At 58.4% G+C, this 13,099-nt stretch overlaps 1 protein-coding gene across 2 annotated transcripts; it reads right to left on the bottom strand.

Moving 5' to 3' along the window:
• Window positions 1–3,255: 3,255 nt before the first annotated feature.
• CDC37 (cell division cycle 37, HSP90 cochaperone) lies at window positions 3,256–12,075 on the bottom strand. Of its 2 annotated transcripts, none has more exons than XM_080813593.1 (8): window positions 11,878–12,075; window positions 6,545–6,826; window positions 6,088–6,196; window positions 5,857–5,972; window positions 5,639–5,761; window positions 4,923–5,105; window positions 4,754–4,825; window positions 3,256–3,854 (listed from the first exon to the last, which is right to left on the bottom strand). In XM_080813593.1, exons 1-8 carry the CDS (start codon window positions 11,977–11,979, stop codon window positions 3,699–3,701), a joined length of 1,143 nt encoding a protein of 380 aa, XP_080669719.1. In that variant the 5' UTR covers window positions 11,980–12,075; the 3' UTR covers window positions 3,256–3,698. The 2 variants fall into 2 exon arrangements, with proteins under 2 accessions (XP_080669719.1, XP_080669718.1); XM_080813592.1 differs by having other exon boundaries at window positions 3,271–3,854; window positions 6,088–6,370.
• Between the last annotated feature and the right edge of the window lie 1,024 nt (window positions 12,076–13,099).

Here is a 13,099-nt window from a genome sequence, read left to right as displayed (position 1 = left end):
TGGGCAGTGATCGTACCTCTGTGACCACATATTCTGCAAGGAGTGCCTTCCTTGTGGCTCCAGATCTCAATGAGTTCTGCTAATTCTGTTTCCTGCCCCTGCCCCTGAGCCCTGGATGTGGTGCCCCCCTGTGGCAGGCAGAGTAACAGACCCCCCAAAAGCCCATTAGGAACTAATTAATCCCTGGAATCTGTGAATAAGTTATGCTTCGTTAGGGAGAAACATAAAAAGGGAGAATTAAATTTGCAGATGGAGGGGCGCCTGGGTGGCTCCGTCAGTTAAGTGGCTGCTTTAGGCTCTGGTCATGATCCCAGGGTCCTGGGATCCAGCCCCACATCGGGCTGCTTGGTCATCAGGGAGCCTGCTTCTCCCTCTGCCCCTCCCCGTGCTCGTGTTCTCTTTCCCTCTGACAAATAAATAAATAAAATATTTTTAAAAATAAATAAGCAAAATTGCAGATGGAAATTGAGAATGCTAATGAGATGGCCTTCAGGTAAGAAGATTATCCTGTTGGGCTCAAGGTAATCACAAGGATCCTTAAAAGCGGAGGGGTGGGGACACCTGGGTGGCTCAATCGGTTGGGTGACTGACTCTTAGTCTCGGCTCAAGTCGAGATCTCACAGTTGTGAGATCCGGCCCCGTGTCAGGCCTGCACTCAGCATGGAGTCTGCTTCAGATTCTCTCTGTCCCTTTCCCACTGCCCCTCTTCCCACTCTATCTCAAACAAATAAAATTAAAAATCTTAACTTAAAAAAAAAGTGGAAGGGGGAGAAAGAAAAAGAAGTCTGAGTGATACGATAGGAAGGCCTGACTTATCTTTGCCATCTTTGAAGATAGAGGAAGGGCCAGGAGCCAAGGAATGGAAGCAGCTTCTAGAAGCTGGGCAAGGCGAGGAAATGGATCCTACTCGGAGCTTCCGGAAGGACTGCAGCTCTGCCAATGTCCTGGTTTTAACCCAGTGAGACTTGTGTCAGGCTTCTGAGCAGCCGAAATGGAAGACAGTAAGTTTGTGTTGAAGACGCTAAGTTTGTTACACCAGTTATGTTACACCAGCTGTAGAAAACGAATACGTTTGATATGAATTTGTTGGTTCCGCAACCCCGCTGACATCCCGGACACTAATCCCTTCATTCCAGTTTGTTCTGTGAAACCCTTTTGAGTTGAACTCTGTTTCTCTCACTTAAGACCCAGCAATCCTGCTTCTGGGAATTTTTCCTATAGGTAGGATGCCTGTGCTCACGGGAAATGGTGCACCAGGGTATTTCTTGCTCGTAAAAAGAGAGAGACTGGGAAAACCCTGAATGAAATCAACCCCAAGGAAGGCACACCCTACAGCTTTCCACACAGGGTAGAAAGAATGAGGAAGTGGCGATGGACTGATAAAGGTGGGTCTGCAGGTCATACTGTGCCGTCAAAAAAGCAAGATGCATTTCAGACTGTGAAACATGCTGTTTCAGGTAAAGAAGAGGAGACGGGATAAGAACACATTCAATTAAAGAAGAACAAAAATGCATTCAATTTTGCAAAAAGAAATCTTGGAAAGAGTCACGAGAAAGCATGGACAGTGGGTTCCAATGGGCGCCTGTGATTGGGGGCGGGGAACCACCTGGGTGGAGGGCGGACAGACAGAGCTAGTTCCTGAGTGTCTCTTAATAGCGTTTGATGTTTTAAATCCAGTCTTGAGAGCCAACACTACGGTGCGGGAGGTGAGGCATGAAAAGTAAAGAGGGCGCCCAAAACCTCAGTAACCAAGATAAATACTTTAATGAAGTATTTTTTTTAGAAAGCACAATTAATGTGGACAAAAAAACACCCATGAACAAAATACTGAAATTTTACGTAGAGATTCATTAACAGTGCTGAGTTATATTAGAGCCTGAGGCAAAAGGAAAAACCAATAATATGGATTCCATCTTTGAAAGTTTTCACAGTAAATAATGAAGTCGCCTATCCTGGATGGCCGAGGTTTCCCCAGGGCCTTAGGAACGCCTTCCTCCTCCCCAAGCCGTCCAGATCGGCTCGATGCCCACCATATAAAAGCTTTAGGGGATGCCCGCAGGGTCTGCAGCTCACCACTGCCCCCTCGTGGCAATCAGCTTGCACACAACAGCATCTACGGGCTCTTCGGTTTAGCAGAGGTTTACCGAGTGCCCACTGAGGCCAGACCCGTCCAGGGGACTGTATCTCAGGGCCACAGCTCGAGGGAGAGGACAGCACACAGGCCAGCAAAGCTTGGCACATGACAGATGACACAAGCCGCCTGGCTGCACGTGAGGGACAACTCAGGTGGGCCAAGGAGGGCCCTGGGGAGGAAGTGGCACCGAGCTCTGGTCCGAGGGGTAAGCAGCTGCCAGGGGTGCGACCCCCTGGAAGGGGCAGGCAGAGGGCCTCGCTGCTGGCTTCATCCTAAAACGGTGTCCTTGTTCATTGTACTATTCTTTAAGCCCTTTCATGTGGCCCAAATATTTCATTACTTTTTAAAGGAGCCTCACGAGGGGTGCAGGGAAGGGTGTCCGGGGAGAGGGACAGGCACACGCCAAGGCCCATATTTTGAGCATTTAAGTGCCAGGCGCCCTGCTTGCCTGTGGCATGATCTCATTTTAGCACTAAGTCCCCAGGAGAAAGGCACTAACATTACTCATTGTGCAGAGGGGGAGGTATATGGAGGCTGAGGAAGTTGCCCAAGGTCACACTGATACAGAAATTTAAAGAGACCTGCAAGGAGGGAGCAGGAGAGGGGGCGAGCAGAGCAGGGGCCAGGAAGAGACTGGGGCCGTAGTGAACTGCAGAGAGGACTTCGGGCTTCTGCTCTCAGGGAGGGATGTGACTTGACTCACGTGTTCCCGGCTCCCCTCTGGCCACTGCCTGTTGGGGTCTGACGTGGACTGGGGTGGAAGGGCATATGTGGAAGTGGCTGGGGTGGGCTGCAGGCCAGAGGGGATGGGATCCGGACCCATCTGGAGGCCATGGATGCCAAGGGCAGTGATGAGAGATGGACGATGCTCCTGAATGGGGCAGGGGGCCTGGGGGCCAAGCCACAGGGTGGGGGGTGGGGCTGAGAACTCCAAGGTAAAGGAACCCTGGGGAAGAACGTTGTAGGCAGTGGAACAGCGTGTGCAAGAGCCTGGAATCCGAACAGAGGGAGTTGCCCAGACAGCTGGAGGATGAAGCCTGAGGCACCGCAGGCCGCAGGCCAGGCCTCCCAACACTCACTGGGTTTCCCTCCCACTCCACGAGAAGAGCTGTTGTCAACAGCCCTCGAGACGCCCCCCTGAGCATCTGAAATCCTTTATTGGAAGATCATTGCTGTTTACCATATAGAAGACTCCGACAGCAGATGAACAGTGAAAACAGAGCCCATAGTGACCGGAGCAGGCCTCTGGGCTGGAGACCCTCCCCCCACCCCAGGAACCAGCCTAACGACCTCCGCCCCTCCCTGGACCCCCAGGCCTTTGGCATAATGCTGATGGGGGAGGGGGTAGCGTCCTGCAGGCACTGAAGCCCCTTGACTCAAAGCAGAGACTTGGATGAGCACTGGAGGTGGGGGCAGTGGGGGCGGGGACAGGCCCTCTCCCGGCCCCAGGCTGGGCGGGAGCAGCGAAAGTGGAAGCCAGGAGCTGGGGAGATGGCATCTATTTCTGTTTTCCGAAGAGGGGCACACAGGGGCCTGCAGGCAGGTGGGCAGCAGCTGGGGCGAGTTAGGCGCTGACATCCTTCTTGTCGCCTGGCTTGGGGCCGGCTTCCAGCAAGGGGTCCCCGGGGCCCGCCTCCTCCCCATCCTTGGCCTCGCTGGACTTGGAGTTGGGGACCCAGAGGCCGGAGTCAATGCAGCGCTGCATGTGGTACTTCGCATCCTGTGGGGAGAAGGGTGGCGCGTGAGGCCGGGCTGCCCACCCACCCTCCCTGCCCCCCGACCCCCTGCACATCCTTAAACCTGCTCCCTGCTTGTTCTAGACCAGAGCTGTCTAGGGGATTCCGCAATGATGGGAATGATCTGCAATCTGCACGTGCGGCTGCCAAGTCCTTCCGCCATAGCCAGTGCCGGTGAGGAACAGACCTTTCCGTTTCACTTAACATTAACTCAAGTTTAAACAGCGTACATCCGGAATGAGAGCTGCGTTCCCATAAAACTTTACTTTTAAAGACAGACATGGAGCTTGTGAAGCATAGGATCAAGACCCTTGGTCTAGAGATCCTTTTTCATGGAAGCTTCTAGAAATCCTGGGCCAGGTCCTACAACTAGACCCATTTCACAGATGAGGACACTAGGGTGGCCAACCAGTGAGGCAAGCAGCAGGCACGGGGTCAAACTGAGATCTATGAAGATACAGAGTCCCGTCCACCAGCAGAGCACGTGACTCTTATCTGGGGTCATGAGTTCAAGCCCCACACCGGGCACGTACAGTGACAGGTGACATGTACCACGTGCCCAGAGCCCCCAAGCATTCTCCAGATCAGTCTCCAAAGAAACTGTGGTTTGATGGGGTAACCCAAGCTGGGGAGGAACGCCCCGTCCTTGGACGAAGGTGGGGCAACCTGGTGGGACCACTAGGCTCGTAAATGGCCCACGGGGCGGTGACACTCGGTGGCAAGGGACATGCTGAAAACGCCGTGTTCACCGTTGGGAGTGGTCACACAGTAGACGTGTGTGAAAGGAAGCCCGGCTGCCTCCCGTGCGGGCCACAGGGTGACAGGCTCTGCCGGGGCAGCAGGGAGCAGGGCTGCAGCGTGGCCCTGGGGCGCTGTTACTCACGGTGGGGTCCATCTTGCTGATGGCATCTTGGAGCATCTGCACATCCTTCACGTCAAAGCATTTCTGGAGTTCCTGCGGGTGCAGAAGGGCTGGGGGTCAGGGCCTAGGTCCCCAGGGGTCCTCCCTGCGGCCCCCCCCGGCCCCCCGCCTGGGGACAGGGGAGCCGCACCTCAGGGAGAGACTCATAGACTTCAACGGGGTCCAAGCCGCCGGGGCCCAGCCGCTTCTTGCGCTCTTCCTCCTCGTACTCCTTCATGGCCTTCTCGATGCGCAGCTTGGCACGGCCCCGCACGCGCTCCTTGAAGGCCTCGAGTTCATCGTTGAAGCCCTCCATGTACTGGCGGTCAGCGGTCTGCAGGGTCGGGGGCCGAGAGCTGTTCACGGGGCCGTGAGCCGTTCACGGAGCCGCACCCGGATCGGCCCGAGTAGGCCCGCGTTGGCCCGCGCAGGCCCATGCAGTCTCCTTGCCGGCTCTGTCATCTCTGCGCTAACCACCACCTGCCTGCCTGCCCCCTTTCCCCCGAGCCACAGACCAGCGACGCTCACCTCCTCCACGACCGCCTGTGGGGGCACCAGGCACCTCAAACTCAACACGGCTCGCCTGCGCTCTGGACCGCTCTGCACGGCTGCCCCGGCCTCGGTACCCCCAGCCTCAGCATGGGCCGCCCTGTTCTTCCAGGCGCTCAGCTGAGGAGCCCTGAGGCGTCCTTGACTCTGTCCCTCACCCCTGTCTTTCAAACTGTCTGGGAGCTGGTCACCGGCCCCTCCATGCCTCTGCCCTCCCCTGCTACAGCAGGCTCCGATCTCACGGCCGGGAGCCCGAGCAGAGGCTGGTGCGCCAGAGAGGGCCACACCCCAGTCCGGCCCGGCTCCTGGGGATGCTACCTTGATCTTAGTGAAGAACTGCCGGAAGCAGGCCCGGGGATCCACCTTCAGGCTCTTGGCCAGCTCCAGGATGAACTGCATGACGATGGTCTGGTGCGCCACCTGCTCCATGAGCGCGCATTTCTGCGAGAGGGAACAGACGCACGATGTCATGATGTCACGGAGGGCCGGTCTCAGGACAAGGGCTCTTCCCTAGCCCCGGGGCAGCCTCCACTCACCTCCTCCACCTCCAGGTCAATGCACCAGATGACCAGGTAGTTGGCCGTCTCCTCGCACACCAGGTGGACATTGTCCGACAGGTATTTCTGGCTGTCATCCCAGCGGCGGAGCATGCCTACGGGAAGGTGTCCGCAAGGTGCTGAAGGGCCCTGGAGGCAGAGGGCCGGCCCCTGCCACACGCACCCACGCCCCGGCAGCAGCGGGCCCCCTCCACCCCGCGTCCAACTCACCAAAGTGCTTGATCTGTTTCTCGTACTTCTCCACGAAGGTTTTGTGTTTCTGCTCCCTCACCTCCTCCGACTCCTCCTCCGCCGGCTCTGGCTTGGTATTGACCATGCTCTGTGGTGGGACGAGAGGGGGAGTGGGCTGGGGCGAGGCCGCAGGGCGCCTCCAGCGTGGCCGGGCAGGCCGAGGCCGCAGTGCCCATCCCTTCCACGGCGGAGGCGGTGCCGGTGTCATGAGCGTCAGTGTGGCGGGAGCGAGGGTGTGGCAGGTGTGGCCTCGGACTAGGGCCTTCGGGCAGATCAGAGGGGCGGTACCAGTGGGGTGCTTCATCCGCTTGGCCCCGCACACCTGTCCCTCCACCCCCGCCAGCCCGTGCCCACCTTGACCTGCCGCCCACCACCTACCCCTGAGCAGCGTGCAGCACCCTGCCCCTGCAGGAGGGGAACCCCGCCGCCCCCCCACCTTGCTGAAGCCGTCCTTGCTGAGCGTGTCCACATTCCAGGGCATGTTCTTCTCCTTCTTGCGCATCTCCTCTAGCTTCTGCTCCCAGCTCCGCTCCTCCTTGCGCAGCTGCTGAGCCTCGGCCTGCAGCCGCTCGAGCTCCACCTTGCTGCCCTCGCCCTCGGCCACCTCCAGCTCCTTCAGCTTCCGCTGGCACTCGGCCACCTTGCGCCGGCACTCACGGCAGCCCCTGTCCAGCTCCTCCTTCTCCTTCTGGAACTGCTCCATGCGCTCCACCCGGGCCTGGGGGTAGACACGCAGCCCATCACTTCGGGGAAGGGCCAGTCCCTGGACCTCAGCCCCGCCCCACCCAGGGCTCTACGCACTGCACCTGGGATGGCCCAGGGAATGTATGTGCCACCCTCTGGCCCGGACGGCCAGCTTCCACCCCCACCAGCACACCTGCACAGAACTGAGTCTGTGCATGTTGTCGTACCCCCCACCCCCCACCCCGGAACACTCCGTGCCATCTAAAACACCCAGCAAAAGCCCAAGTCCTATCCACCCACAAGGCCCTGGACGGTCTTCCCCTCCCCTCAGTCACACTGGCTGCCTCACCTTTTCTCCAACCCACTTCCAACCTCAGGGCCTTTGCACTGGCTGTTCCCTCAGCCTGCAAAGCTCCCTGTTCCGATTCCACACACCCCCCCTCATATCGCTTACTCCTTCACATCCTTACCATCTTGGCTCAAAGGTCACTTTACAGATGAGGCCCTCCCCTGACCACTCTGCTGAAAATGGCAACCTCCCCTTACTCTTGCCCTGTGTCACCTTCCTCCTCAGCACTCATTATCTGCTAACGCCCAGTGATAATTATTTACTGTGTTATCGACGCTGTCCCACTCCGAGGATACTGGCTCCATGGAGGCAGGGATGGGCTCACTCTTGTGTCTCACACCGCACACATGGGAAACACTTGTTGGATGAATAAAGTGATGAAATACTAGATGGGGGTCTCAGGCTCCCCCTCGTCCCGAGAGCTGCCCTCAGGGACACTTGGTGCCCTTCCCTGCCCAGCAACCTCTTCCAGCCGCCTCTGCCCCGACCGAGGCCTGCTCACTGGCCTGTCCTTCCCTCCCTCTCTGCTACCCAGTCCTGACTACTTCCACTCCTAGAAGTCTCTCCAACTCGCTCCCCTCAGGGCACTGCTCCTGGTCTGCTGCCCAGGACCCCTTCCACTCTGTCTCCAGGCCGGCACATCTCCTTCAGCCTTAGCTCGGGGACCACCAGCCTCCTGTCCCCCTTCCCCAGCTGTTGCTCCCCAGACCGCCTCTTCGGCTGTTCCCCAAGCTCAGATGGTCCCTTTTCATTCCCCCTCTCGCTCAGGTCCCCAGCGGACCCCATGTCACACGGCATGGCCCCATCTGGTCCCCAGCCCAGCTGGGCTCCATCATCCCCCCGGCTCTCAGCAGTACCTGCTCAATCGCGAGCCACTGCCTGAGCCCTGAGAGGCGCCCCTACCTTCCATCACTGCTCCCCGAAGCTAGACTCAGAAGCTGCCAGGCACATCTGTCTGCAGCCCTCCCTGCCACCCCAACCTAGAGTGCCTGGGTTCAGACCGCAACCCTGACCCTTGCCCCAAGCTGCTCAGACAGCACCAAGGCCCCACGGGGGCCTGGGTCCCACTCTCCTCTCCCAACGCTGGGTCCCAGGCAGATGCTGGCCCTCATGGTTCCCCAAATGCTCCAGCTGTCTCTTGACTCGTGGCCTCTGCACAGGCTGTTGCTGCCACCTGGAACTCCCTCCCTTTTGCTCCACTCACTCTGCCCCCGGGTCTCAGCTTCGACAGAGCCTTGTCCAAGTGCCCCCGTGCCACATCATTGTGCCCCCAAGGCCCCGAATGTGGGGTCATAACCCACAGCCACCGAGTAAAGGCCGGGTGTCCCTGGGTCAATCCCTTAACTTCTAGGACCTCCGTTTCCTCAGCTGTCGAAGGCGACGACAGCACCGACCTCACAGGGTGGCACTAGAAGAAGCAAAGGAGATGAGAAGTTCAAGTCGCTAGTCCAGAGCTGTGCTGGACGCTCAACAAGCCCCATTCCCGTGCTGGCGACTGCCACTACCATCCAAGGGGACGATTTCTCTCTCTCTCTGGAGGCCATTCTGGGCCTCAAACAAGAAAATGTACTTCAAGCGTTTAGGTCGATTTCCAGCCCAGAGTAAATGCTCAGTAGCTGGGAGCGGTCGGCACTGCACAGTCAAGTCACCCGGCTCCACCACTTACTGGCAACGTGACCTTGGCTAAGACACTTAAAACTCTCCAAGCCTTGGGGTTCCTCTTTGGGAAATGGGGCCTCAGGAAACTGCTCACAACCCAGTACTCAGTACTGAACACGCTCCACTGTTACTGTCGTCACAGCCACTGCCACCAGAATGGTCTCCCGACTCACTTCTGCGCCTTCTTGGAGGCCGTACCCCCAGGTTCTAGCCCGGAGCCAGGCGGGCGGTGGGTGGGAACCCGGAAGCCTGGAGTCTTCTCTCACGCCCCACAGGACTGCTACAGTCAATACCGAATCTCACTTTGCCCATGTGGATAAAGGCCGAGAAGGGCCTTTTCTTGTGGAGGGACCAGAGAAAGCAGCCCTGGGCCCTGCCCGTTCCCCTTCCCGGGATGGGCCTTTGTTGCCCCAGGGGCTCCCTGCCGCTGAGAGGCTGGCATCATCGCTGGCCTCAGGTGGCAGCAGGAACCTACCATCCTGCTGACTCCTGCTGGGCGGCCACCAAGCTCTTCTCGGTGTCCTCTGAGTGGCCGCCAGGGAGGCCGAAGCTAAATAAAGGCCTCTCAGAGCCGATGGGGACGGCAGCTTGCCCAGCCCGGGCTTTACACCTCTGGGAGGGGCTGGAGCAGGCTGGGCAGGGCAGACAGCGGGCGGTGGCGGGGGGGGGGGGGGGGGGGCTGCAGGTGTCCCCACCCATCTGCCCTATAGATAGAAAACCTGAGGGTCCCAGAACCTTGGTGCCATCCAGTTCCACGAAAGGAGTCACAAGAGACCAGTAACAGCAGCTGGCGGCGGGGGGGGGGGGGGGGGGGGACACAGCAGGGCCTGGGAGACTCCCTTGTCCCTTTCTGGATACCTCTGGAATTTTTTTTCCCCAGGAGCATGGATCGCCCAAATAACAACAATGATGCTAACGGCTCAAGTTTACAGAGAGTTTATCACATGCCAGATGATGTCTATCCCAAGGACATCACACAAGTTAAATAAAGTAACCCATCCTGACGACCCTTTCAGGCAGATACCCTTAGGAGTCCCAGCTGGGGGAAACTGAGAGACAAGGAAATCAAACAACCCGCCGGAGGTCACACAGTAAGCCAACGGAAGGACTGGACCCCAGGCATGCAGGCCCATACTCAGAAGCGCACCAGGCTACCTTCTCACTAATCCCACCTCCCGCTCCCATATGCTTACTCCCTCCCAGGCCCTGAGCCAAGTTCTTGTCTGAGCCTAATCTCATTTCATTCTCAGGTTGGTCTCCCCAGGCAGGGAAAGTACAGCAGTAAACGGTAGGGCTGGGATTAGAACCCAAGCTTGCCTGTCACAGCTGGAGATGCTTATCTCCCCTCCCCCACCCCCACTAGGCTCCACTACAGCTCCAGGGTCCTCAGCAGGACAGGAAAAGGTCCTGTGCCAGGGAGGAGGAAGGCATGGTGGGGAGGATGTCCTCTGCAGGAGAGGGGGCGCTGGCTTTCCACCCAGAACCAAAATGTTCTCAATACAGCTGTATAGATTAACCTCTTTATGTGACAGAAGTAGGTGTTCCCAAGAATAGTCTTATTAGAGCTCTGCGCAGATCTTAAGCACTTCGTAATAAAATGTTACACACAGCAAGAAACAGAAGTGCTAGAACTTTCTTCTGACTCCGTGGCTTGCCTGGCAGGTACACTCCCCTAGAGACTGCAGCAGTAGGGTAAGGATTGGAAATGGGACTAGAGACCAGATGTAGGGACAAAAGACACCACGGAATGGGGAAAGGCCCTTCTAGGAGGTTCTGACTGGGAGTTGCCTTATGCAAGGGTGGGGTGAGGAATTCCTAACTGGAAGGTTCTGAGAGATCCCTCGTCCTCAGTGTGAGAGTATAATATACACAAGTATGTTGGTGTAGGAACTCGGATTTGCGGGAGCCAGAGGTTAGACTACTAGGACTTATGAGAGCTGTTCTGTTGGCCTGTGAGCACTGCTGGGCGGGGAGAGAGGCAGGAGGACACCCAGACAGGGTTCTGGGATCTGGATTTGGGAGCAAATAGGTAAAAGAAGGGGTGGTAAATTCGGAATCAAATTGGGCGGGTCCCTACTGAGAGCAGGTACAGTCTGGGTGTCTGAGAGCAGCAGACTGAGCTGGGGTCAGGAGGAAGGCCGGGTGGGTTTGGGTGCTGGACTGGAGCTGGTATAAGGCATTCCAAGGCTGCCAGAGGCTCCTACAGGAAACTGTTGGGGGTGGGTGGTGCCTGGGCCTGCAATACCAAGGAGGGGCAGGGGCTCTGGAAAGGCCAGCCGGAAGCCCTGTGGGGTAGGGTTTCCTGGTATAATGGGAAATGGGGTCCACAGTAGGTGACGCTAAGAGTGGCTGGCATTAGGAAGGCTCCATCAGAGTGGAACCGGTAGTTTAGTCTGGAGGGGAAACGGGTTCCAAAACTCCAGGCCTGTTGAGACTGAAGGCTCTGGTGTAGCACCCGTGTACATTCCAGGGAAGGGGTCCTGGCTATGGGTTGGACTCCCAAGCCAGGAACAGAAATCTCCGGGAAGAACACAGTTCCTTGTTCTGCTGGGAGGAGGAGCAGGATCTCTGGATCTGAATGGGAATCCCTGTCAAGAACTAGGAAAGAAGATCTCAGAATGAATTCAAAGTATGGAGAATTCTACGATTTGGGGAGAGGCGGATGATATATCCAAGATCAGAAATGCCTCCCAGAATAGGATCAGGATCCAGACTCTGAGGCAGAGTTCTGCGTGTAAGTGGAAGGTCCCAGAGGGGACTGAGGGGCACCCCCAAAGCTTCTCTTAGCAGTTTAGACTCGGAGAGAGGTGCCCTAAGGGTCAAGTGGGAGTTCCATGCAGACACCGGAGGGGAGGCCCGGGATCTCTGGTAGGGACTCGGCGCCCTGGCAGTTCTGGGGTCTGGAGTTGAATCGAGGAACCCCAAGCGATACTGAAAGTCCAGACTGTGCGTTGGGAATCCCAGGTGTCAATGGCGGGGTCCCTGGCACTACTAGGGGTCAGAACTCTGGAGCGGAGTCCCGGGCGCTGCGGGGAGGGGGAGGGAGGGGGGGAAGGGGATGGACGCGCGCACTCTACCTGGTGCCGCCAGCGGAAGAGGCTGGCCGTGTCGATGTTGGGGTGCGTCTCGTCCTCATCGTCAGACACCTCTATGTGGTCCCACACGCTATAGTCCACCATCTTGCCTGGGCGGCTCAGCCCGCTCCGGCTCCCAGTCTGACTCTGGCGGCGGCAGCGCTGGAGACTCGGCCTGCGGAGCCCCGCCCCTTCCGCTTCCGCCCTGGCGCGCACGTTCCCCGCCCGCGCATGACGTTATATCCCTAGTAACGGCGGTGGCGGCAGTGGCGACCCGGCCTGCCTTAAAGGGTCAGGCGCACGTGTTCCGGCCCCCGGGAGTCCCCGCAAAGACCCCGCCTCATGGGGCGCGGGGCCTCGGCGGGGCATCTCCTGGAGGTATACGGGCTGGCGTTCCAACTTCGAGCCCCCCTCATCTTCCGCTGCCCCCCCGGTGGGCGTTTGCGGCGGCCGCGAGGGGCGGGGCAGGTGGCGAGACTGAAGGCGGGGATTGTCCCCTTCAGCCACGCCGCAGTGACGTCAGCCCGAGCATACTGCAGGGGCGGGCTTGGGCGGGAAGACCTCTCCCGGGCACCCGGAGAAGAGGACCTAACCCCACGCTGGGGAGGGGTGTCTGATCAGAGCATTTTCCCAATTCTAGGGGTACAGCACCCTGCCCTGGGAAGGTCTAAATGGAGGAGGGATATGGCCCTGCCCTTGGGGGGTCAGATGTGGGGACGATGTGGCCCTGCCTTGGGCGCTAGTGTTTCCCTGGCTCGGGCCACAGCCTCCCGCTCGCGTCACCATCCTCTGCCATTCCTGAGCGGGGATTCACGCACATACGCCCCCTCTAAAATCACCCGGACCCCCACCCCTACCCCCCACCTCCCGCCATCCGACTCCAGTCAGGGGATCTCGGGCTCTTGTCCGTGGCGTCTCCCCGTGCGGCCGCTGGGTGTCGCTAATGTCTAGCCAAAGGCCTGTGCTCCAGCCCAGCGCCGCCGGGGGACGGGAAGGGGATCTTGGAGGTGCGGATGGAAGCCTTCCTCGTGGTGGTACTCTAGAATCGTTCGTAGCCCCTCCTCTTTGGTCTCGAGCCCCCTTACGCGGCCGGGGCTCTAAAGACTTCATTACTGCGAGCTTGGGCGACCTCAGCTGCACACTTGCGTGCATCCCAATCCTCGTTTTGATACTGGGATAAAAGGCCGTGTTGCAGCCTAGGGCCAGGATTATCTCTGATTAAAGG

This window comes from Martes martes, assembly GCF_963455335.1.
Source record: "Martes martes genome assembly, chromosome: 1".
Classification (NCBI taxonomy): Eukaryota; Metazoa; Chordata; class Mammalia; order Carnivora; family Mustelidae; genus Martes; species Martes martes.
The sequence above is the reverse complement of the archived record's forward strand: the minus strand, read 5'-3'. Positions and strand labels throughout refer to the sequence as shown.